The sequence below is a fragment of the Phacochoerus africanus genome, chromosome 9 (assembly GCF_016906955.1).
Source record: "Phacochoerus africanus isolate WHEZ1 chromosome 9, ROS_Pafr_v1, whole genome shotgun sequence".
NCBI lineage: Eukaryota > Metazoa > Chordata > Mammalia > Artiodactyla > Suidae > Phacochoerus > Phacochoerus africanus.
In genome coordinates, this window is record NC_062552.1 from 9,713,237 (window position 1) to 9,738,810 (window position 25,574).

Here is a 25,574-nt window from a genome sequence, read left to right on the forward strand (position 1 = left end):
AAAGGTCCCCAGGGAGGTGTGGATGGCTGAAGAAATGTGAAGTATCCACTGTAAGCAGAGTTAGTTTTTAGGAACTCGTTTCCTTCTGAGTATATTTTTGTTTTTTAAAAAATTAATTTCTCCTGGGCATGTTACTGTACACAAGTTCCAGCTGTTTTTAACAACTCAGTGTGCTCTGAACTCTGCCCACAGCTATTCTACACGGTAAGGAGGGAGTGAACTCAGAACAACAGTAATTCTATCATCTCTTCCTCTTCTGGGGGCGCGCGGCAGGGGGGGGGGGGGGGCGTGTGCATGTGCCTGTTCCAACTCATGACTAGGGCTCCCGCAGGTCTGACCACTAAATGCCCCGGCTCTGGCCTGGCTCAAAGCCCACAACTGACCAATCCGCAGTTACCATCAGGTGACAAAACACGGCCGGGGGAGGGGTGGGGCATCAATTATCAGCCTGGACGTGCCCTTTCTCCTGCTTCTACTCTGGGTGGCAGAGTGCTCCCCGGATGCCCGCTCAACATTTCATGCTTTACAGGAAAAGCCCAAGTCCAGCAAAATGTCAGCAAGCCCTTCTTCCCTAGCAGGTAAATTCAGACAAGTTTGTTCAGTCGTGTTTCATTCCAACTGGCATAAGAAGGGGGAAAAAAAGTAAGGCCTTTATTTAAACCTATTTAGCAAGATGAAGTCTCAGAAAGCAGATTTAGGTTTTCAAAAGACCTACAAAGTCCGATTTCAACAGCTACCACACTGACAAAAGCCAAATCATGAGTTGTCAACAAAAGGAAATTGTTCTTTCCAGAAACAGACCCCGGAAAGTAACCGGCGTGGTGCTGATCAGAGAGGCAGGCAGGCTCGGTTACACCTGCTGTCGGAGGCACCACCCACCCCGACGCAACCACCTTAAAAGCCGGGAGCTATTTTCAAACGACCCTTTCAAAACGCTCTTCTGGGCTGAACACTGTACTGTGTAACCTGAAGACGCCACTTCACAGCACAGCGACTCCAGATGTCTTCAATCACTTCACAGGAAGGACAATTACACTCTGAGCACCAAGGCTGGGGCCCTCTCCTCGCATCCGCTGGGATCACACCGCAAGCACAGAACGCTCTGGGCAGGCCTGGCCGACCGTCCACAGCGTCGCAGTGTTCAGGCGGAATGGACAGGGGTCCCACAGTGTTTGTGCCATAAGTCGATGGCCTTGCTCACGATGGCATCCGAGCTGTCCTGGGGGATCTGTGAACAAGCAAACCAGTCTCTGAAATGTGTTTCCCACTTCAGCATCCCCCTCACTCACTGCGGCATAAAATCATTTCCACTGGCGTTTTCACTGTTCCTCAGAAAGTGATCACTTAAGAGGCTGCTGCCAAGACCCCTATTTAACGTGCCACCTGAGGTCACTCTTAGGCGCTGTGGTGTCACCCTGCCTGGGTTCGAATCCTGCACTGCCTGCTAACTGTGGGCTCCCGGGCAGGTGACCTAAACTCCCTGGGGTTCAAATCCCCGTCTCTAAATGACAGCCCCTCTTCCTATGGCTCTTTACAAGACTACATGGAATGGTTCACCAAAGATACTTCGCAGGGGCCTGGCACCGTGAGCCACTAATTACTACACCAATGACAGTTCCTTGATCCAACACGCATTCACTCGGCACACGCTGACCAGGCCACTGTTCAACTGTTCACACTAACTGAAATACACAGATCTGTGGGTCCAGTTAAATTCCCTCACACCTAAGTCTCTTTCCTTCCACCTCTCTGTGCCTGGCTGAGGATATTCTAAGATACTAAGACAAGGAGAAACGGATTCATTTAGACCTTTTTTCAACATGCTCTTGAGTCCCTGTTGTGGCTCAAAAGTGATGAATCCAACTAGTATCCATGAGGATGTGGGTTCGATCCCCAGCCTCACTCAGTGGGTTAAGGATTTGGCATTGCTAGGAGCTGTGATGTAAGTCACAGGTGCAGCTTGGAGCCTGCATTGCTGTGGCTGTGGGGTAGGCCAGCAGCTGCAGCTCCCATTCAACACCTAGCCTGGGGACCTCCATAGGCCACATATGTGGCCCTAAAAAGCTAAAAAAAAAGTTCTAAGTTTACACTTAACCACATTAACAAATCCAACCAGGATTCTACCAGAAGTGGTAACAGAGAAGAAAGGGCTCACCAAGTCCCTCAAAGCATCAGGCTTCCTTTTCCATTACCAAGGATCACTCCTCCTGAAGTGACAGATTTCACTTCCTTTTATTTGACAAGCCTCCCAGTGGTCACATCAGGGGATGAGACTTGGCCCCAAGCACACATACTCATGGAGACAGTCTGGCTGCTCAGACCATCAAGGTTGGGGACTAAAATCCACTGACCAAACTTCATGGGAAAATCTCTCTTTTTTTTTTTTGTCTTTTTGCCATTTCTTGGGCCGCTCCCACGGCATATGGAGGTTCCCAAGCTAGGGGTCTAATCTGAGCTGTAGCCACCAGCCTACGCCAGAGCCACAGCAACGCAGGATCCGAGCCGCGTCTGCAACCTACACCACAGCTCACGGCAACGCCGGATCGTTAACCCACTGAGCAAGGGCAGGGACCGAACCCGCAACCTCATGGTTCCTAGTCAGATTCGTTAACCACTGCGCCATGATGGGAACTCCAAATCTGTTTCTTACAACTTAAAAATACACTATATTCGTCTCTGAAATAATTTAATGCAATAGAGAAATCTGGCTTGCTAAGCCGATATCCTTTCTAGATTCAAAATTCAAATAAAACAAAGCACACTTACATTTTCCAGAAACTTCGTTATCTTCTCTGCACTGTTCAGGGCCATTACTTTTATTTTAAAGGTTAAGAGAATTTCCACAGCCACAAAAACTAGTATCTTACAGGATCCACTGACAACTTTATCCCAAACCCTACAAAAACAAAGATATAATCAAATTACATGTTTGAAGTTGATGTTTACGTCAACATCTCACATTGCAAAGTTAAATCAAATTACACTTTAAGTTCGGGCGTCCCTCAGTGTCCCCAGGCCACTGGTTCCAGGCCCCACTGTGGATACCAAGACCCATGGGGGCTCAGGTCCCGCCTATAAAATGAGGTGGTACAGCTGGCTCTCTGTGTCTGCAGATTCTGCTTCTGAGGATTCAACCAACCACGAACTGTAAACACAGCACACGACCCAGGATGGGCTGAATCCACAGATGGGCAACTGCGGATACAGACAGTTGACTGCCTCAGCTTCAGAGGAGAGCTATGAAGAAAGCATCAGCAAGAAAAACAAAACAGATCAGCAATTTGAAATCTACTTTAGGAGTTCCCGTCGTGGCTCAGTGGTTAAAGAACCCGACTAGCATCCAAGAGGACGGGTGTTTGATCTCTGGCCTGCTCAGTGGGTTAAGGATCTGATACTGCCGTGAGCTGTGGTGTAGGCCACACAGCTCAGATCTGGCATTGCTGTGGCTGTGGTGTAGGCTGGAGGCTACAGCTCCAATTGGACCCCTAGCCTGGGCACCTCCATATGCCGCAGGTGTGGCCCTAAAAAGACCAAAAAAAAAAAAAAAGAAAAATCTATTTCAGACACAATCAACAAGAAATGACCACCAGAAGGTACTTGCTCTGCTAGGAATCTACCAAGTGCTAATTCCCTAATGTTTCAAAACTGACATTTTCAGGTGGGGCATGAAAGTCCTGAAGCAAAGCTTAGACTTTACTAATATCTTGTGATACTAATGCAATCATTAAATACTAAGGACCAATAACAACAAAAGCCAACGAAATGAGATAAATGTAATTTTCCAGTGGTTTAAATTCCTTTTAAGGAGCTCGTTATTGACTATACCCAAATAATTATTCGGGTAACTTCTATATCTCTTACAGTTGGCATTACCTTTCTCTATGCTTACTGTGCATTGTCTTGTAACGTTCTCTATATGTTTGCCTTTCTCCTCAACTGCAAAGTCTTGGAGGGGGAAGGACAGGACTCTAATACCTGCAACGCACGTCTGAAACTAAAGGATGAGCTGAGTTTAAGGTCTCAAATCTCTGCCTCAGCTACTTTAAATAGGTCATAAGATTTCTGAGAAATAGAGATTCTTCTCTAGGATCTGCTCCATTTCTGGAAAAGAAAAGCCCACACCCTATATAGACTCCTGGAAACCATTTCTGATGTGCGTATTGACAGCATCTGACACACGGAGGGCCTTCAACTTTTTGAATCGTAAACATTTTAATGTTTATATTAACACTAAATATTTCTACTATTTCTAATTGTATATATAACAAGCAGAATCATGTGTTGTTATGCCAGGTGCCAAAGAAGATGACATCAAATTACCCTGCTGTTCTAAAGCAAATTTATATTCTAAGATGATCAAGTTAAAAAAAAAAAATATGGGTTGCTTCTGACCCCAAGCCTTCAGTAGGTCTTTGAAAGAAATACTTGCCTCTGTAAACTGGGTTCCGGCAAGCACCCGGCAAAGCACCTCTTGAACCAGAGATCATAGGGCAGTCTGGACACTGCAGAGCACGCCTTCAGATGGCTCAGCAGCCTGCTGTCTTCCAGATTCAAGTACTGTTCAAATGCCTTCGGCTAAGGATTAAACGGGAAGAGATCACTCTTTTCCTGTGACATGACGTTACTGCTCTTACAGCTGTGATGAAAAAGGGTACAGGCTGAACGCAAGAAGCGCTAAAAGGGAGTTCCCACTGTGGCTCATCGAGCTAAGAACCTGACACAGTCTCCATGAGAATACAGGTTGGACCTCTGTCCTTGCTCAGTGGGTTAAGGGTTCGGCATTGCCGCAAGCTGAGGCTGGGATCTGGTGTTGCTGTGGCTGTGGTGTAGGTGGGCAGCTGTAGCTATGATTCGACCCATGGCCCAGGAACTTTCATATGCTACAGGGGCAGCTATAAAAGGAAAAAAAAAAGGGAGGGGCGGGGGGGGGGGAGTTCCCGCTGTGGCTCAGCAGGTTACAAGCCTGAAGAGTATACATGAGGATGCAGGTTCCATCCTTGGCCTCGCTCAGTGGTTAAGGATCCATTGTTGCCGTGAGCTGTGGTGTAAGTCACAGACGCAGCCTGGATCTAGCATGGCTCTGGCTGTGGTGTAGGCCAACAGCTGTAGCTCCGATTCAACCCCTAGCCTGGGAACTTCCACATGCCACATGTGCAGCCCTAAAAAGCAAAAAACTAAGAAAAATAAAAAAGCAGCACTAGAAAACAAAGCTTCAGGCTCATTCAAGTCACTGGTGACACAGTAGTTTCCCAGGTCAGCACCAGCTGTGCAATCCACCATCCGGGACTGAGGGGTTTCCTGGGACCGTCCCATGCCATACAGAACAGTTAGTCACCCTAGTTAGTACAAACTGCGCTAACCAGATTCAACAGCCAAGGCAGAAGTCCAAAGCAAAATCTTCCATTGCTCTGGGGAGTTAAAGGCTCCTGTTCCTGCTGCCCTAGGGCAGGAGATTATGCATTCAGGGAAAAGGAGAAAGGTAAGACTTTACACACTCAAGTGGGGAGAGGGAACGAGGACAACTGAGACAGAGAGAGGTAGAGAGCAAAGGGCCCAGCGTCCGCAACCACACCTATGCTGACCCCGGGGGGCACACGGTACACGTGGCAGGAGGTTCAGACAACAGGGATGTCCTGAGGAGGAGCTCTGTCCCCAACAAGATGTACACGAGGATTCCTGGGGGGCGAAGGAGTAACAGAGGCAACAAAGCTCTGGGATTCAGTCTGGCAGCCTCTCCCCTGTAAGGTTTAACCATCACTAACATTTCTAGAAGACTGGGGAGCTAACAACGCCGGCCCAATCTACCCCACACAGGCTGCTCTATTTATAGAGTCCTCTGGCAATGCATGGTCCCTAGAGGTCAAACCCTCAAGTCTGTACTCCCGATCCAGAAGGGCACAACCAGACCCCACATCGCCCAGGCGAATGCAGACAGACTCTACTACTACATATCTGTGTCACTATCCTTCTGCCCGAGAGGCAACTCCATGTCCACGGCGGGCGGACACTGCACTGCATACGGGGGAGGGAGCGAAAGGTAAGACAGCGGCCCTGCCTTCAAGGAGCTTACAGCCTGGTTGAGAGAGACCTGCAAAGAGGGAACTGGAAGATGCTGTAATAAACCTGTAATGGGAACAAGCCTGAGACACTGGGCACACCCAGGTGGGAACCCTAACCCAGGTCCTTAGAGGCCACAACAGTTTCTTAGAAGAGCTGGAATCAGAGCCGGCCCATAAAGAAGAGACAAGACTTGGCCGGCTCAAAAGGTCCACACACTCATATGTGGCCAAATAAATATACTTTTCTAAAGCTTCTAAAAAAGACGGAGTTCCTGTTATTGCACAGCAGTAACGAGCCTAAGTATTCATGAGGGCGCGGGTTTGATCTCTGGCCTCGCTCCATGGGTTAAGGATCTGGCATACTGTGGCCGTGGCGGAGGCCAGCAGGTGCAGCTCTGGTTCGACCCCTAGCCTGGGAACCTCGATATACCCTTGTAAGTGCAACCCTAACAAGAAAAACAAACACAAAAACCAAGAACAGAAGCTTCTAAAAAAAGAAAAGCCAAAAAATCTATAGGGAAAAAAATGCAAACGGCTCTAACCCCGATGAAAAAAGGCTCCAACTTGCTGTAATAAAAGAAATGCAACCTACAACGGCAGAGGTGTCCTTTCTCACCTAGCACACGGGCAAGAACACACCAGGTCGGTGGGGCTGGAGGCAAACAGGTGTTCTCATGTGCTGGTCATGAGGATGCACAAGGCTGTGAGCTCTGCCAAGGGGAATTTCAAAGAACTCCAGCTACGTAACGAATGCCCCCCACCCCGCTTGGATCCAGCCAATCCACTGCTAGGGAATCCCCCCAACATACTGGCGGATACACAGAAAGATGTGCACACAAAGCTCTTCATCCCTAACACCATTGAACAGCAAAAGACTGGGAACCTCCTAAACGGCCGCCAACAGAAGGCGGGCTGAACACGCGAGGAGGGAGCGGTTCGCAGCTGAGAACAGGACTGAGGGATGTCTCTGTAGACTGCTTGTGGCACGATCGCCAGCACATGTTTAAAAAAAAAAAAAAAAAAAGCAGGGTGAAGAAAACTGTATCATGTGCTACAGCTAAATCCAAGAGGGTGAATACAAATACATATGCATATGCGCTTTCTTGGGTGGAAGGAGCTGACATCTGTAGCGCCTGAAATGTTCAGGACACAGCAAATGGTACAAATGGTAGACGGGGCAATCTTAATTCTATTTTACTGTGAAACATTTACGTTATTTCCCATCTTTCCACGACCCTCACATTCTTACTTGATGAAAATAAAACATACCTCAACAGAAGGCAAAACCTGAGGAGAGGTTTAACCCCACTGAGAAGAATTTTAACGTCTGAACACAATTAAGACTGAGATGGTTTAAAGACAGTCCGATCCGAAGAGAGATTAACAGAGGCCTTCCAACGCCACACCACTGAAGCCGGCCTCTATTCTCGGCAAGGAGAGGCTCGTCAAACAATTTCCCAAAGCTTGTAGGGAGAGAAGCTGTGACTTAGTTCTATGAATCACAATACGACAACACCAATGCGTCATCACCAGAAATATTCCTTTGATGTCAATAGCCCATCCTTGTCTATACGACATGCGCGTTGCCCTAAGATTATGAAACAATTCATGCTTTGTGATAAGAAATTTGGTAAAACCACAAATTTGAAAAGATGACAGACAAGATTATAGAAACCCTATTTAGACAAAACGCTAGGCCAAAGAGATCTAATACACAACAATAAAAAATGTTAAGCCAGGGAGTTCCCGTCGTGGCGCAGTGGTTAACGAATCCGACTAGGAACCATGAGGTTGCGGGTTCGGTCCCTGGACTTGCTCAGTGGGTTAACGATCCGGCGTTGCCGTGAGCTGTGGTGTAGGTTGCAGACGCGGCTTGGATCCCGAGTTGCTGTGGCTCTGGTGTAGGCCGGTGGCTACAGCTCCGATTCCACCCCTAGCCTGGGAACCTCCATATGCCACGGGAGCGGCCCAAGAAATAGCAACAACAACAACAACAAAAAGAAAAAAAAAAAAAAAAAGTTAAGCCAGGAGTTCCTGTCGTGGCACAGCAGAAACTGATCCAACTAGGAACCATGAGGTTCTAGGTTCGATCCCTGGCCTCGCTCAGTGGGTTAAGGATCGGTGGAGGTCGCAGATGAGGCTCAGACATGGCGTTGCTGTGGCGTAGGCCAGCAGCTGTAGCTCCGATTGGACCCCTAACCTGGGAACCTCCACATGCCACAGATGTGGCCCTAAAAAGCAAAAAAAAAAAAAAAGTTAAGCTGGACTAGACAAGGTTTAACTGGAAACTTAAGCCAACGTTTTCCTTCCCTCCTTCTTGGCCGTGACTGGGGCATGCAGAAATTCCTGGGCCAGGGGTGGAACCCAGGCCACAGCAGCAACAACACTGGATCCTGAACCCACTGAGCCACAAATGAACTCCCAGAGACTTTAAAAACTTGACTTTAGAATTTTAAAAATCACTTGATGCCTATACCATATAGCAACACAAAGGAAAATTTAACTTTCCTTATACATTCTACACAACTTAAAAAAATTTTTTAACCACATAAAACAGTGTGCTTGATACTGTAACGTACATGCAAAGTCAACTCCTTTTTTGAAGCTGAGGAAATTAGAGTTTAGGGGACATGGGGACATTAAGTATCTTGCTGATTCTAAAATTCATTTCTAAAAAAAAAAAAGTTCAAGGCATTTTTGAAAAATAGGAGGGAAATTTCCCTACCAGCTATAAAATACGCTAGAAAGTTATATTAAGTCATGTAGTACTGGCCCAGGAAGAGACAAATACTTTGAGAAAAAAAATAAAAGGAGTCCAGAAAGAGAAACATATATACGGAAATCTAGCAGGTGATACAGGTGGCATTACAACTCTGAAAACAGAGGGTGAACTGACCAACCGTCACTGGCAGTGCCACTGCTTACTGCTGTGTGGCCTCAGGCAAGCAGCCGCACTGCTCTGGGCTCCAGTTTCCTCATCTGCAAGGCAGATGTGCTAACAGGAAGGAATTCATTAATAATGCAAATTAGAACTGGCTGGGATGAAGCATCTTCTCAATAACTGCAACCAGAGCGCACGGCCACAGCGGGGGCCGGGGGGGTTGGGGGGGGGGAAGTGGCAGCAGGTTGCTGGTTGAAATCATGTTGCAATTAACCACAAAAGGAAGAAAGTCATGTCCGCCTGTGTATTACTGACATGGAAAAGTTCCAAGACGTCAAGTTTTAAGAATTACAGGGCCCTATGAACAGTATGATAATACTTATATTAAGCGTATGATACATAACCACACACACAAACGTGCATAGGTACATACTCACACCCCTGTCCATTCCAAAGCACGTAAAATAGCCTAGACAGACACCCCACCAAGCTGACGACAATCACATCTTAGAACGTGGGTGGGTGGTGGGGAGAAGTGTGGGTGCAGGTCTGTGATGACACTGGGTTTGTCTGGATTATTCAACACCTCAAGAATGTATCTATTCCTTGTGCTATTAAAAATAATGAAACTTTAAACCACCAAAACACTATTGCATTTACTCCAATATTTTATTTTATTTTACTTTTTTGTCTTTCTGCCTTTTCTAGGGCAGATCCCTCAGCCTATGGAGGTTCCCAGGCTAGGGGTCTAATCGCAGCTTTCACTGCCGGCCTACACCAGAGTCACAGCAACGAGGGATCTGAGCCGCATCTGCAACCTACACCACAGCTCACGGCAACACCGGATCCTTAACCCACTGAGCAAAGCCAGGGATCAAACCCGCAACCTCATGGTTCCTAGTCGGACTCCACTAGGTTCCACTGAGCCATGACAGGAACTCCTCCAATATTTTAAAAAGCTAGTTAAATCATGGTATGATCTGGACCACTTGATTTAACTAGGCACAGACGTTACAGTTACATCGGCCTCAATGCTATGCTTTATTTTCACTGAAGTCAATTAAATTTAAAAATTCTAAAAATCAACTTGTCCTTAGTGGAACTATGTAAAACCCTCCTGCCCTGGGCTCTGGGATATCTGCCCGGGTAAACTGACAGGGCTTGGCCCACCTCCCTAGCACCCCGCCACTCAACCTGTGCCATGGTGCTGCTTTCAAGAGAATTTCCGAATGAAACAATTCAATAAAAGGAAAAAAAAAGGCTCGTGTTTATACATGAGAGAAGTGAGGGGATAAAACTGGGAAGAGAGAGAATGGCGAAGGATCCCTGGCCTGTGCTGCTGAAGCAGGTGCTGGTTCCCAGGGTTCCCCAGTCAGACTCTGCAGCCCACTGCTGCCTCCCTCAGACCACGGCCTCGCCCGCCTCACACCCATGAGATGGCTCTGCACCCGGCCCACACAAACTGCATTTCCTAGGCTCCGCTGCGAGCGGGAGGCCTGGTGACAGGGTCCTGCCACACTAAGAGCCCTGCAGAAGGAAAGCTGTTAGCGGGGAGCCAGGCCGGCCGGGCTGGTCACTTCTTTACTTTCATCTTCACCTTTCCCTTCCTGCCCGCCTAGAACACAGATGATACGGCTGTCATTCCAGCATCCATCCCCTGGTCACGCCGAACAGGAGGACAGGAGCTGGGTGCCTATGGCGCCAACTCTGAGCTGCTCTGTCTCTGGGCTTCTCATGTGAGAGAAGACAATAAAGCTTCTGTCGTTCGGGCTTTCCAACACCGGCAGCCAAGCGTCCACCTTAGCACAGAGGCATCATTCCAGATAAAGTCAGTGGGCTTCTAGAGCAGAGCAGGGGTGGGCAAACCATGGCCTGCAGTGGCCAAATCCCGCCACGACCATTCTCCTACGTCCTGTCGATGGCTGCTTTTACGCTACGACAGCAGCACTGTGGGGCTGCGACAGACAGACCAGCTGGCCTTTCAGAGAAGGCATCTGCTGAGCATCCACGCAGCAGGAGGTAAAGGCCCGTCCTCAGGACCCGCGTTACCCCTGCCCCCTCTCCCCCCGACCCCCGGGCTCCCGCAGCCACGGCGTCAGCCCTCACCAGCTGGGGCAGAAAGTCCCGGTACTTGCTGTCTAATTGGTTCACGAAGCATCGCGTGATCCAGTAACAGTCGACACTGTCCTCCACCATCTCCTCCATGGCCTTGGCAATGGCAAGAAAAACTTCATCTTCCGGCTCCTGAAAGATTAAGAACACATCTCAAGAGGGCAGGAGAGGAGAGAAACACAGAATGTAATAAAAATGAAGCCTTGCTCCCTGTATTTTAAAGGAGCTGTAATAAATCAAAGTGGGACCGAAAGCACACAGCCCATCCCTAAAAAGACGACCAAGGGGGAGAAGGTGAGTCAGCAGAGGACACGCTGCATCAGTGCTGCTTCCGAACGCTCAGGTTTCAGGCTGAACATTCAGAGATTTTCCAAATTTCTAACATTAAGGCCAAAGAGTCAACAATAAGCAGTTCCTGCTGTGGCTCAGCTGGTTAAGAACTTGACACAGTCTCTGCGAGGATGGGGGTTCGATCCCCAGCCTCAGTGCGTTAAGAATCCAGCTATGCCACAAAGTGTGGCACAGGTCACAGATGCGGCTTGGATCTGGTGTTACTGTGGCTGTGGCATAGGGCAGTAGCCTGGGAAATTCCATATGCTGCAGGTGCAGCCAAAAAAAAAAAAAAAAAGTCCTAAGCAAGGGGCAAAGTCTCTACCCCAAAAGTATTTTCAGAGGTGGAGGAGAATTCCTTTGAAATAGATGTGACAAACAGCACAAATTATTAGAGACATTTGTCAGTATGGTACTTTTCAAATTAAATGACCCAAAAGGATTAATAAGCATTTTCTTTATTCCAAAGCTTTCATACATATCTTGAGAATTTTGTTCTATCTTTAAGCACTTAAAAAGCTAAAAAAAATGTCCCTAGGAATCAGAAGAATGGCTTTTCTCAAGCCTTGTATCAATACTCAGAACATGAAAGTAAATGCTCAATTTCTTTCCTTCTTTTTTTTTTTTTTTGCCATTTTCTTGAACCGCTCCTGCGACATATGGAGGTTCCCGGGCTAGGGGTCTAATCGGAGCTGTAGCCGCCAGCCTACGCCAGAGCCACAGCAACGCAGGATCCGAGCCGCGTCTGCGACCTACACCACAGCTCACAGCAACGCCAGATCCTTAACCCACTGAGCAAGGGCAGGGATTGAACCCGCAACCTCATGGTTCCTAGTCGGATTCGTTAACCACTGCGCCACGACGGGAACTCCTAAATGCTCAATTTCAAAAGACTTCTTACAAAAATACTCGAATCTCCTTGAGAAATGCTTTTTAACACCGTATCTTATACCAAAAGCTTTACATTTTCATCCAAGATGTCACAGCTAAAGGATTTCCATGTTGAAAAGAAACGAAGAGGTGTCTTTCTACTCCCCTAAGAAGTTCCAAATAGTGATTCCTACTTGCGGGCTTTCTTTCAACTTATTAATATTCTACAAAACGTCAAGAGGAGCAGAAAGCCGCCTTGCCTGGACCTCCACCTGGCCCCAGGTGCTCCCGAACCTGGGACCCCAGTGACTATGAGAGGCAGCCAAGAGGCCCAAGGCCCTTCAATGAAGTCAGCGTCTCTGTTTCCCCACCCTGGGTGGAGCAGCGTCACAGTCTTACTAAAAGAGAAGGAAAAGGAGCTGACGGGGACTTGGTGACCAAGGAAACCAGAGCCCAAACCCATGTGTGGACAGCACGTCTGCCCAAGGCTGCGGCACAGGTGTCTGAGCCTGCAGTCTGGACATGCTGAGCAGGAAGGAGGTGCACACTGACCTACATTTACATTTCTTGAGCCAATGCAGAGTCTAACTTAACTTCATATATTCTTTAGGAACTTGTACAGTGCAATCAACTCACTGCATTTTGCCAACGATAAATACAACTTAAAAAGGTTTAGAGTTCCAACTATTTTTAGAACATTCTCTCTCAATAAACTTAAAAGTAGGTGACCGAAGATTTATCCCTGGGACCCACAACACCCTCAAAGACCAAGAACACGTCCAGGTTCAAACTGCTGGGCTGGCAGGTTGCCACCTGCCATGACGGCCAAAACAGTTACAGAACAGCACGGTCTGCAGGCAAATCCCTATTTTCAACAATTCACTGTTTTAGCCAAAGGTTAAAATGCCTCAAGTGCACTGCAAGTTGCCTTAAGACAACCAAAGCCTAAGAACTGTGGTCATTACAGCTGCCCACCTCCTCTGCCGCCCTTCTTTCCCTTTATAAACAACGAGCAGGCCAAGTAACCAGAAGGGCAATTTATCAAAGATGAAGTTTAAAAAGCACGCTGGAGCCTGAGGGGCTGAAGCCGAGGAGGCAGCCAGAGACTGAAAGGCCTGTGGGGCCTGCAGCCAGGGCCAAGGAATGGCTGGCCATGTGGGTTACAAAGAGAGGAAGGAGCAAAGAAACAAGAGGCTAATGAAAGCTTCTTATTTGCAACTGCCAGAGGAGGAGGCTGCAAACATAATGGGTGAACTTGTGCTATCAGAAAGGAATGGGCAGTATTAGCATGAGCTCAGGGCTTTGGATGTAGAGAGAGGGAACAGACATGCAAAGCTGTGTGAGGGTATCTCCTAGCTCTTCCTGCTGAGAGGCCTACAAGCAACGACACACCACGAACAACGAGCATACCAGCCCTGCTCTTGGTTTCTCAACACAATAATCCAGTGTGGGGAGGCCGATTCCTGGTCTGAGAAGGGAAAGCAGAAGATAAGCGTGGAATTGGAGTTCCCGTTGTGGCACAGTGGTTAACGAATCTGACTAGGAACCATGAGGTTGCGGGTTCCATCCCTAGCCTTGCTCAGTGGGTTGATCCAGCGTTGCCGTGAGCTGTGGTGTAGCTCACAGACGCGGCTCAGATCCCGTGTTGCTGTGGCTCTGGTGTAGGCCAGCAGCAACAGCTCTGATTCAACCCCTAGCCTGAGAATCTCCATATGCCGCAGGAGCGGCCCTAGAAAAGGCAAAAAGACCAAAAAAAAAAAAAAAAAAAGTCTGGAATATCTTTTTGTGCCAGAAAGTAAGGAGGTGCTCAAAATGATGGGAACTTGTCCAAGTCAGCTAGAAGGGGCTCCTAAGGGCCAAATCTGGACAATTTTAGCATCAAAATAATGGCAGTCATGACTTATAGGCCACTGAATAAGAGGAATCTATAAATGCATACTGATATAAATTAGGGAGAAGCTTCAAGTCTTCCTTATAGAAAAGCCAAATAATAACGCAGAAGGGGAGTTCCCATCATGGCGCAGTGGTTAACGAATCTGACTAGGAACCATGAGGTTGCGGGTTCAATCTCTGCCCTTGCTCAGTGGGTTAACGATCCGGCGTTGCCGTGAGCTGTGGTGTAGGTTGCAGACGAGGCTCAGATCCCGAGTTGCTGTGGCTCTGGCGTAGGCTGGCGGCTACAGCTCCGATTCGACCCCTAGGCCTAGGAACCTCCATATGCTGCAGGAGCGGCCCAAGAAATGGCAAAAAGACAAAAAAAAAACAACAAAAACGCGGAAGGAAGGAGACAGAAAGTCACCATGTAGCAATCACCACAGTAAAAAACTGTTTCGGGCAGAAATCATCAGTGGATTGATAGTTATTTACACGGTCTCCAAGTAGCTCCCCACAAGTTACCTATTAATTACAAAGGGAAAGACAGCAACCTTGTGATGGAGAAACCTGGCCGATACCACCTTGACCAAGTGCTCAAAGTTACCAGCAAGAGTAAGAAGCGTCATTCTTCTGTGATGCTCCTGCCCAAAATGCACAACCAGATCTTCATCATACGGAAACACACAAACCCAAATTGAGAGACACTCTACTGGCCAGTACTCTCCAAAACTGTCAAGGTCACAAAAGACTGAGGGACCGTTCCACATCAAAGGCAACGACATAGCAATAAATGTCATGTGTGATCCCAGACCAGATGCTGGACCAGAAAAAGGACATTGGTGGGACAGTCAGCAAAATTTCAATAAAGGCTACAGATTAATTCATAGCAGTGTTGTCAGTGCTAACTTCCTGGTTTTGATAAACAACCAGAGTACAATTAAGATATAACATTTGAGGAGTTCCCACTGCAGTGCAGCAGGTTAAGGATCCAGTGTTGTCTCTGCAGCAGTGTGGATTTGATCCCTGGCCCAGCGCAGTGGGTTAAGGATCCAGCACTGATCCAACTGCAGTGTAGGTCACAGCTGTGGCTCGGATTCAATACCTGGCCTGGGAATGTCCATGTGCCACAAGTATGTGCCCCCCCCCAAAGGCAGTAACATTTTAGGATGCTAGGTAAGGCGCTAGAGGATCGTCTATGAGACTGCTATACTCTTTACGCAACTTTTTCTACATCTAAAATGATTTTAAAATGAAGGGTTAAAACATGAAAAAAAAATCTTAAATTATCAACAAATGGTAAAACTAGTGATAGATTCTGAACCAGAACTTTTATTGTTAGTGATAAAGGGCATTATTGGGACAATGGGTCAAATGAGAGGAGTCTAAAGATTAGGTGTCAACACTGTACCAGCATCGACTGCCTGGCGTTGATGACTGAACTGCGGTCACCCAGGGGAGTGATCTTATCTTGAGCAGGTGTACACTGCGGGCATCTCAAGTAATGGGATGTCATGGCTACGTCTGATGCTCAAATGGCTTGAACAAAAGAATACACATGAAAAGTGACAAAGCAACTGCAGTAAAATGACTACAGAACCGGAACCGGGATAGAAGGTGTATGTGGGAACTCTTGGTAGTATTCTTGCAACTTTGCTATAGCTGTGAAATTACTTTGAAATGAAGTTTTTAAAAAATTGGGATATTGGGTCAGAACATACAGGGCTCTGAAGGCCACAGAAAAAATGTGGCTTTTATTCTACAAAGGAGAGCCACTGAAACATGTGAGGCAAAACATAGCACAATCCAAGGCTGACAGGACAGCACAGTCTAGAGCCGAGCCAAGGGTCAAACAAGAGAAGCACCAACCAGTGGAAAGGACGGACTTCGGGGCAGCTTCCCAGACTCCAGCCGATGCATGTAGAGAAAGACCTCGACCTGGGGCGTGGCGTCACTGACGAAGCGGATGACGTCCAGGGCGTGGAGGACGTCCGAGTACTGCTCCTTGCGGTAGGCCATCACCTGGGCGTGGGACTCGTGGTGCGGAGGCAGGATTCCTACAGGGGAAAGGGGAGCCAGACACAGGCACCGACTGCTCCAGGTCTCTCCTCGGGACGCCAGTCCTGTGAGACGCTGCCTGCGATAATCAGACTCCTCAGTATCTAGTCACCGTACACACTCTCTCCTAGAAATTCACACTAGAGGAGTTCCATCATGGCTCAGCAGAAGCCAATCTAACTAGCATCCATGAGGACGCAGGTTTGACCCCTGGCCTCGAACAGTGGGTTAAGGATCTGGTGTTGCTGTGAGCTGTGGTGTAGGTTGCAGACGCGGCTCAGATATGATGTTGCTGTGGCTGTGGTGTAGGCCAGTGGCCACAGCTCCAATTCCACCCCTAGCCTGGGAACCTCCCTATGTCCCAGGTGCAGCCCTAAAAAGAAAAAAAAAAGAAAGAAATTCATACTATAAAACAATATTAAGTTTTAAATACTATCAATACTTGAATGGCCACTGCATCACTGACATTAAAGAGAAATGAAATGATACCATAAAGCCCTTGAATAAATGGTCTGCACACATTCAAGATAATCACACCAAAAAAAAATTAAAAAAATAATAAAATAAAATAAGAAAACAACTCCAAAAGAACCAAAAAAAAAAAAAATCACACCAATTACAAATGATTTGATTCGAGTTTATGGTTGTCAGTCCAGGGTTCTTTGCACTTGGCCCCTAATGTGGACTGAGTTGTTCCCCCTCCCTACACAGCTCATATGCTGAGCCGTGACTTCAATGTGACTGTATTTGCAGACAGAGTCTTTTGTTAGGAGGTGGTTAAGGTTCATCGAGGTCAGAGGGTGGGGCCCTAACCCAAGAGGGCCAGTGCCCTCTTAAGAAAAGGAAGCAACATCAGAGCCAGCGTGTTTTCTCCCTGCCTCGTGAGGACACAGCAAGGTGGCCACTTGCAAGCCAGGAGGAGGTGAGGCTTCATCAGGAACACATCAGCCAGCACCTTGATCTTGGACCTCCCAGCCTCCAGAACCCTGAGTATATCAACTGCTGTTTAAGCTGCCCAGTCTGTGTTGTCAGCCCTAGCCAACATCTCCAGCTCAGAACCACCACCAATGGGTCAAATCCTCTTTCCCAACAACTAGAACTTGTTCAAAGTATCTTATCTTGGGAGTTCTCTCATGGCTCAGCAGTTACCAACTCAACTAGGATCCAAGAAGATGCAGGTTCGATCCTTAGCCCTTGGTCAGTTGTTTAAGGATCCGGTGTCACCGTGAGCTGTGGTGTAGATTGCAGACACAGCTCAGATCTTGCATTGCTGTGGTGTAGGCTGGCAGCTGTAGCTCCAATTCGACCCCTAGTCTGGGAACTTCCATATGCCACACATGCAGCCCTTAAAAAAATAAAAAATCCTAGCTTCAGAAGGACAAGAAGTCTCTGATCCTCACAGATGAGGCCACCTTACATTATTAAAACACCATGTTGTGCTTATTAAAACATTTAAGCATGAGGTCTACTTGTTAGACTTGGGCAAAAATGACATCTTCTTTTGGGTTGTCTTAATAATTTAAACAAATGGCATGGGGCAAAGTGTGGAAAGAGCACAGGACAGGCCTTCCGTCAACTGGGTTCTAGTCCCAGAGCTGTTTACATCAGGACCCTCACAAACGTCTCTCCAGGCACTTGTTTCCTCATCTGCCAGAGGGAGGAATGGATGGTTAAGGCTTCCACCCAATGTTCTGTGCCAAACATGAGCCCCAAGGGTCTTCCTGAGACCAAGAGATCCATGGTCCAACAGATTCGGGAAGTGGTGACACTGTACCTAAGGCTTTAAGTTTTGCTATAAAAGGAGGAGTATCTTACGTTATTTACTCAAGCCTCAATCGACTTAAACACATGCTGGAGTCAGAGTTCTGGGGTTGAGCTCTAGCTCTGCAATTAAGCGGCTGGGTGACCCTCAGCCACTTAGTGAATTCCATGTGCCTCAGTGTCTCCATCGGAAGAACGGCAGGAAGAAGAACACGCACCTCACACAGCTGTGACGGTGAATGAACAGAATAACACACAGTAAGCACTCAAAGGACATGACGCATGCCAGGCTAGTAAGGAGTGGCCAGTACATGTGACTATGGATCCCTCCTCGGTGCAAACCACCACAGAGCCAGTATTCTGGAGAACATTCTGGCAATCAGAACTTGGATGAGCCTGAGAGATTCTAGCTCATCTGGTCGCCATGCTCATGTTAGAGCCAAACTCCCTTCAATGTTTTCTTCTGACCTATGTCTTTACTCGCCGTAGCCCTGGGGATCTGTGCCAGGCTTCCAGAAAAGCCACGGGAATATACTCGGGTGCCCCCCAAATCTGGGCTTGATTAAATGGCTGTAGCTGACCTCTCAGCACACTGCTCCCACGGTGAACTTGTTTTCCCAGAGCTGGTCCTAAAACATCCTTTTCTGACATTCAGCTAAAATGGTATCATGGAGGTAAGCATGCCAAGGTCCCCGAGCAGTCAGCAACCTGTTCTAGGAAGAGCCAGCCTGTCTCCGACAGAGCACGGCAGCTGGACGTCTCCAGTGCCTTTAACCTCAACAACAGCGCGACTTCCCAGAGAAAGTAACAGTCCCACAGGCTTTTTATTACGCAGGTGCCAAGGACAACTGCCCATCTCACACCAAACCACTGGCACTATTACTTCCTAAGATACACAGCGCTTCTCAGCAGAAATGAAGATTGTAAGTATTACCAACGTTACCGCCTGGAAGGCACCGGGAAGGCACTGATTTTGATGGGCACTGGAAATAGCACGACTTGAAAACTGCTCAGGCAAAAACCGAGATGGCCTTCACACATTCTCTGTAACTGCGCAGTGAGCCGTGAGTGAGTACCAAGACTGCCGAGACGCACCACAAAAACGGCATCATGCAGGGCTTTCTGGGAGGGCTGGCCGGCCAGCCCCCGGCTGCATCTGTTACCTAAGACTCAGGACTTTGGATTTCTCAAGGCCTGAGAATATAGTACCTTTTGGAAAAAAGACAAGATCTCCCATCTGGCCTAACTTCAAAAACGCTCTACAAACCTGAGCTCAAGTGCTAGCGCTGCCCCTTGCAGGCTAGAAGGCCTCGGGCAAATTATTTAGCCTCAGTCTTTTTCTCCCAATCAGTCAAATGGGATATTGATACACGCCTCACAAAGGAGTTCTAGGATGACCCTATTTTTTTTTTTTTTTTTGTCTGTCCTTTTTAGGGCCGCACTCACAGCATATGGAGGTTCCCAGGCTAGGGGTCTAATCGGAGCTGTTGCTGCCGGCCTACACCACAAACACAGCAACAAGGGATCCTAGCTGTGTCTGCCACCTACACCACAGCTCACAGCAACGCCAGATTCTTAACCCACTGAGCAAGGCCAGGGATCGAACCCACAACCTCATGGTTCCTAGTCAGATTTGTTTCTGCTGGGCCACGACGGGAACTCATATATATAATATATATATATATATATTTTTTTTTTGGAAGGAAAGAAGGTTGGTAGGTAATGGATGGGTATTTTATACATCAGTAAGCCCAGCAGTGACAGGGGAAAAAGTCTTTCGATCAAAAGGGATACTGCCAGTCACTTCAAGCACTTGATGTATCTTTGCTTCCACAAGGACTGAGCAAAATTGTTTTTCCTTCTCCTTCAGCCACTCTTTCCTGAAAGTTATCCGTCTGTGCTTCTAGCAAGTTAAAACTTTGCAATTCCTTTTTCGATTCTGACCACACTCGTTGGTAAGTTGCACCCCTACAGGTGGAAGTCACAGGCTAACAAACAGCGTTAAAACCAAGAAGTTAATTTAGTTCAATATCCTTGTTTTACAGATGCGAGGGGAAACACACAAAACAAACAAACAAAGGCCTACTGGGGGCTTCTTCAACGTTACCCAGCCGACAGTAAAGCCCAGACCACTTCTGTGGTCCAGCCCACTGTTCTTCCCACATCTTGTATCAGGAAGGCGTGTCACTGTCTTTTCCAATATTACCAAACGGATGCTCTTCGAGTGACCTCCTTCAAGGCTTCCAATGTGAGCGCTAACCCAGGCTCCGGAGTCAGACCCAGTATTCCGTCAAAGGCCTAAAGAAATTCTCCTTTTTCTGACTAAGTGCTAATGATCCCATTAGTCAACATTTCTGAAGGTAAAGCTGCCAACTCTTGGGCCTCATACCTAGGAGCACCTTCCAGACCAACGCCCGGTACAGGGACGGGAGCGGGAACCTCTGACTGAAAGTACAGAGTTTCTCGATGTCTAGAGGAAGAAAAAAAGAGTTAGCTGTTTTTTCATGCTGATCACAATGTAGCGAAGGGCATTTCATTTCTCCAAAGACATCTCCTCTGAGGAAGGCTGCTATACAATGAGCAAATCTAGCAAAGGTAACACCAGCCTGATTTCCAGCCCAGGTGTTCCAACTAGCTGTTTAAAAACCATCAGTGCTTCACAGCATAGGAGATGCATTTTGCCTGTACTATTACAGTGGCTATAACAGTAGCAGTAGTTACTATTTATAGAACTTACTTCATTTATCCACAGAGCAAGCTTGTTGGGTAGTTACTGTTTTAAAGATGCAGAAACTGAAACTCTGACAAGTTAAGTCACTTGACTAAGTTAACAGAGCTTCCAAGTGGCGTGGTCAGCCGGCAAATCCCCACATTCTCCAATAAACCACATTCAGCCGTCATGGACCTCAGTTCCCTTGACAGGTGACAACTGCAACACTTAAAAGCACAGGCTGTCTAGTGAGGATCAAAGATCAAGTGGGAAGTGTTTCTGAAACTTTAAAACCACTCTATGCATTTCAACTACTATTTTTCTATGGTTCAGATTATTTCACTTTAGTGAGCAATGGAACAGGCCCTCCTGTGACCTGCTCAGAAGAAACAGAGGTGTCAATATGTAATGCAGTCCCAACATTTCCATAAAAGAAGATGATGGCAAGAGTTGCTGCAAATTCACCCAGAAGCTATGATGACAGCTCTGAAAATGGAGAAGAGAAAATATAGGGGTCTAATAAGAGAAAAAACTATTACTGATTTCTTAAGAGGCCTTTCAGAAAGGTCTGGCTCTGACTCATTGAAATAAACTGGAACAATCCTTCTCTCAAAATATACCATTCTGCTGTCATCCTATCACTAGAAAAAAAAAAAAAAAAAAAAAAAGGCAGGTGACATACACCTGGAGGTCTTTTAAGGTAACATTTATTTCACAACACCCGAGATGACTAAGAACCAGTAAGCTTAACTTGAACTCACCCAGACGGTCATCTTTGAGGAGAATTTCTAATGATTTCTTTTCTTCAACTCCACGAAACCCCACTTTTTCATAATATACTGAACGGAAGTTTCTCTGGGAGTCGTCAGTCATGTTTCATTCTTGGAGAGAGAAGAGGGAGGGAGGGGAAAGTGAGCCTAAAAACAAAAGTGAAGTGAGGGGAAAAGAGATTTTCTCCAACTTTTCCATGAATCTGATACACTACGATAAACAGTCTGTCCTTGCCTAGGACTCATTATTAAATCTCTTCGCTTTTACACAGCCCTAACACCACTCCGTCTATGTACCTCGACCAAAAACCAAGACATAGAACAAAGGTCCTCTGAGCTGCTAGAATAGATGGCACCTAGCAGAATGGTATATTCTGCAGCCATTACACATGCTCAAAGAACAAAGTTAGTGATACAGGAAGACAAAATGTCATGCAAAAGAGGTTACCAGATATACACAATGATTGTTTCTGTTGTAAGCAATATGCAGTTTTAAAAATTAGATGATTCTGAAATGTTAATAATGGTTATTTTTAGGCAGCAGGATTCCATCATTTTAATTTTCTTTTGCTTAGCTGTGTTTTCTAAAATGAGTGTTGTGTAACACAAAAAACTACATTATAAAAAAGTTAAAAAAAAAAGTGGGAGTTCCCGTCGTGGCGCAGTGGTTAACGAATCCGACTAGGAACCATGAGGTTGCGGGTTCGATCCCCAGCCTTGCTCAGTGGGTTAACGATCCGGTGTTGCCGTGAGCTGTGGTGTAGGTTGCAGACGCGGCTCGGATCCCGCGTTGCTGTGGCTCTGGCGTAGACCGGTGGCTACAGCTCCGATTCAACCCCTAGCCTGGGAACCTCCATATGCCGCGGAGCGGCCCAAGAAATAGCAACAACAACAACAACAAAAAGACAAAAGACAAAAAAATAAAAAAATTAAAATTTAAAAAAGTTTAAAAAAAGTTTAAAAAAACCAAAACCCAAACCCTACAAGTTCCTTCGTTTTCCTTTAAGCACAACCCTACCAAGTGTAAACCGTAAAACTTCAAAATTCACACCAGGTTAAACACTGACTTATAAACCAGAAAAGGGGCGGGAATGTGGCCAGCTGACAAGTGATGCCACAGAGAGAGAATAACGACTTAAAATCTGGCATCAGAATTCCGTGGTCTCCGATTCTTTCACAGTAACTTCAGGAGACTGAAGAAGGGCAAGTTCTGGCAAAGGTCAAACGAGGTTTGCATTCTAAGAACAGATGTAATGCTTTTTTCCAAAAAAGTATGCACTGCCCAACCCAAATGCTTAAAGCATCAGTGCAAAGGGTATAACCCTCAGGTGTCAGAAACTTTGCAATGTCCCCAAGGGAGGGCTGAGCTCTAAACAGCCAAGGTCTTCGTTATTGACATGATACCCACTAACCTGATCCAGGCACCGGAAAGAACAGGATTCGCTTCAATTGAGGAATTCTAAAGGGTTCTGAGTTGTTAGCACCAATTGCTTTTTAAAAACACAGTTCCAAAGCATGAAAACACTATATGAGGTCGGGATTAATTTAAAAGCTGCATCGCGATTCGGTGGCTGCCGTCTAAAGACACCCTCCTCCAATTTGCACTGCAAAAGCAAATGCGTCCTTTGGGAGAAAATAGAGGTAAGGTTCCTTCCGGCCCAAGAGCGCCCACCTGACGGGAAAAGTAAACACACCCTGGTCCAAGACCCCAGGTCCCATTCTCCCTATTATGCTTCACCTCTAGTAGTGGAAACCACACCCGGATTCAGCCTAATGGGTCCGGGGAAGTAGCGGAACCAGGCCCGGTGCGCTGACCCGACAGCGGGCAGGCAGACGACGTGGGGGCCGCCGAGGGGCCGCCAGACGGAGGAAGACGGCGGGACACCCGCGCGGGAGAGGCAGCACCCGCCGCCGCCGCCGTCGGACGTGACGTCAGCCTCACTCCGCGCAGGGAGGTGCCTAGTGCGCGTGCGCCTTGCTAGTGCGCGTGCGCGGAGAGCATGCGCAGACGCCCCACCCAAGCCTTTGGGGCCAACTCCGCTACTCAGATGCGGGAAAGAATGGAACGCGCTTCGCCTGGCGCCCAAGTTCCCCACCTGCTACACGGTTCCCGGCGCCCGTCCCCCTGTTCCATTTCTTCACTCCTGTTCTGGGGACCTCGCAGCTCCCTTACGCCCGCTGTCCCGGGCGGTGTGTGCCCCAGATGCGCTCTTTAACCCTGTGTGATCTCAGAGCCCCAGGAGAGGTGCTCTTCAGTCTGTCTGTGTTGGCATACTCCTGTTTTGCTCAATTCTTTTTGTATTTCATTTCCTTTTTCTTGGTACGTGGAATTAAATGACTAGCCAAATAAAGTGTAAAGGCATCTTACTGAACATTTGCTGTACAAGAGAGTCAGCCCCACGATCACTTAATATTTTGGCAGAACCCCAAGACAGGCAGAGGAGAGGAAAGGCTGAGAATGGGAAAAAAAGGGAAGACTTCAGGTGTGTCCTCTTTGGAGGCTGTTGACACCGGGAAGCCGAGGTAGAGGAGAAGCCGGGGTCCCATGTGATCCATTAGCCATGCCTGGCTTTCCCTGTTTGGTCCTAAATTGGAAGCAAGGATAAAAATTAGGGGAAGCTGACAGTTATTAATCAAATCGTGTCCATTAATCAAATCCAGGCCACTTTGTTACAGTAATTGTTTAGCTCCCTGGGTGGTTACTAAAGCTAGCGGTCAGGCTTCCTGCAAGTTTGACTCAGCAGGCTGGTTATTGTAGACAAGGGGCTGGTTTTCTAGGCAGGTTGCTTGCAGGTTGGGGTCAGTTCTGTTTTTATAATATAGTCCGACCACTGTCTGTATATTCAGCCTTTCGGATTAAACAGTATGAAAATAAATTACGTGAAAATAAAGTTTAAAAACAAGATATACTAAATATAAGCCCCGACTTATTAGATTCAGACAAAACGACCCTTTAAAAAGGCTATTAAAGTTTATAAACACTGTCATTTTCTCCGCTTACCTTATTACACACCCGCACTGGTCTCAGGGACACCTCTCTTAGCAGCACAGCCTGAGGGGGTTTTTAAACCCCATCCGTTTGAGAGGAGCTGTTCCTGAACCAGGTCTTGCCCAAGGCACAGCAACCCAAACACAGAGACACCAAGGTTTGCACGAGAGCTTATCCGAGAGCCAGTCACACAGAGAAGGAACAAAGTTCAAACCTACTTCCCAGAAGGCAAAAAGCCTGAAGTATTTATGGGATAAAGAAACTGGGTGCTCAGAGGCGTGGCCATCCTGGGAAAAGGTGATTGGTTAATGGTTGTTCTGCCCAGGTGTAACTAAGCTACAGGCCTCTGCACCTTCAGAAGATCACCCACAAGCCGCTCACACATGCCCAGTTGGGTGATTGGCGATCCCATCCAGTCTTACCCAGCTCAGCTCTAATTAGACACAGCTGACTCCCAAGTCCTGCAAAACACCTGGGCAAACATCTCACTGTTTAGGCTACATGCCACTGGGAGGACCTGCAAGCCTTAAAAAACCCTTGGCTAGTGAAGGCATGTGAAATGGATGAGACCCATGGTTTCAGTACCACCCAAAGAGAAACGCCCATTGGGTGATGGGAGCTGCTTCCTTGAGAGTCCAAATCTGTAGAGAACAGAGTACACAGGGGCCGAGCTGTAGAGGGAATCTTGGAAATCAACAATACAAAAGGCAGTCCAGTTACAGTGTCAGTAAGTTTGTGGTGTTATGGTTACACAGAACTTTAAAGACGTGTGTGATGGTTGAACCCAAACGGTTATGCACCTCCCCGCCCCCACCATCTTTAGTTCTCCAGGACTGGGGTACTAAGCCTGGCTTAGGCAGTGTTTCTTCACATTAGCAAGTAAAGTTCTTCAAGTTTTTGCTTTCGAGAATTTCATTTACTTCCTCTAAACCTTGGCCAATCACTAACGTTTACAATCTTCTTTTTCTTACCCTTAAAATAGAGCTAATAGTGGCTATGGTCTCATAGAGGCATGGGAAGGATTAAATGAGAAAGTGTGTAAAGTGCTTGGCAGAGTGCCTGGCACATGACAGAGGACGTATGTGAATGGGCCATGAGCTAAATGGTGACATGGTTGCCTCTAACTGTCATTTACAGTTTTTTGATGAGCTGGTAAACAGAA

General features: G+C 47.2%; 1 protein-coding gene across 5 annotated transcripts; it reads right to left on the reverse strand.

The window, feature by feature from the left end:
• Nucleotides 1-628: 628 nt before the first annotated feature.
• On the reverse strand, nucleotides 629-23,353 carry TBC1D7 (TBC1 domain family member 7). 5 transcript variants are annotated; one of them, XM_047795669.1, is made up of 8 exons: nucleotides 23,162-23,353; nucleotides 21,415-21,570; nucleotides 20,333-20,413; nucleotides 15,994-16,181; nucleotides 11,047-11,184; nucleotides 4,430-4,575; nucleotides 2,767-2,896; nucleotides 629-1,228 (listed from the first exon to the last, which is right to left on the reverse strand). In XM_047795669.1, the coding sequence occupies exons 2-8, from the start codon at nucleotides 21,524-21,526 to the stop codon at nucleotides 1,142-1,144; spliced, it is 882 nt and encodes a 293-aa protein (XP_047651625.1). In that variant the 5' UTR covers nucleotides 21,527-21,570; nucleotides 23,162-23,353; the 3' UTR covers nucleotides 629-1,141. The 5 variants fall into 5 exon arrangements, with proteins under 5 accessions (XP_047651625.1, XP_047651624.1, XP_047651626.1 ...); XM_047795668.1 differs by having other exon boundaries at nucleotides 21,415-21,534; nucleotides 23,162-23,352; XM_047795670.1 differs by lacking the exon at nucleotides 23,162-23,353 and adding an exon at nucleotides 22,836-23,117 and having other exon boundaries at nucleotides 21,415-21,534.
• Nucleotides 23,354-25,574: the final 2,221 nt, after the last annotated feature.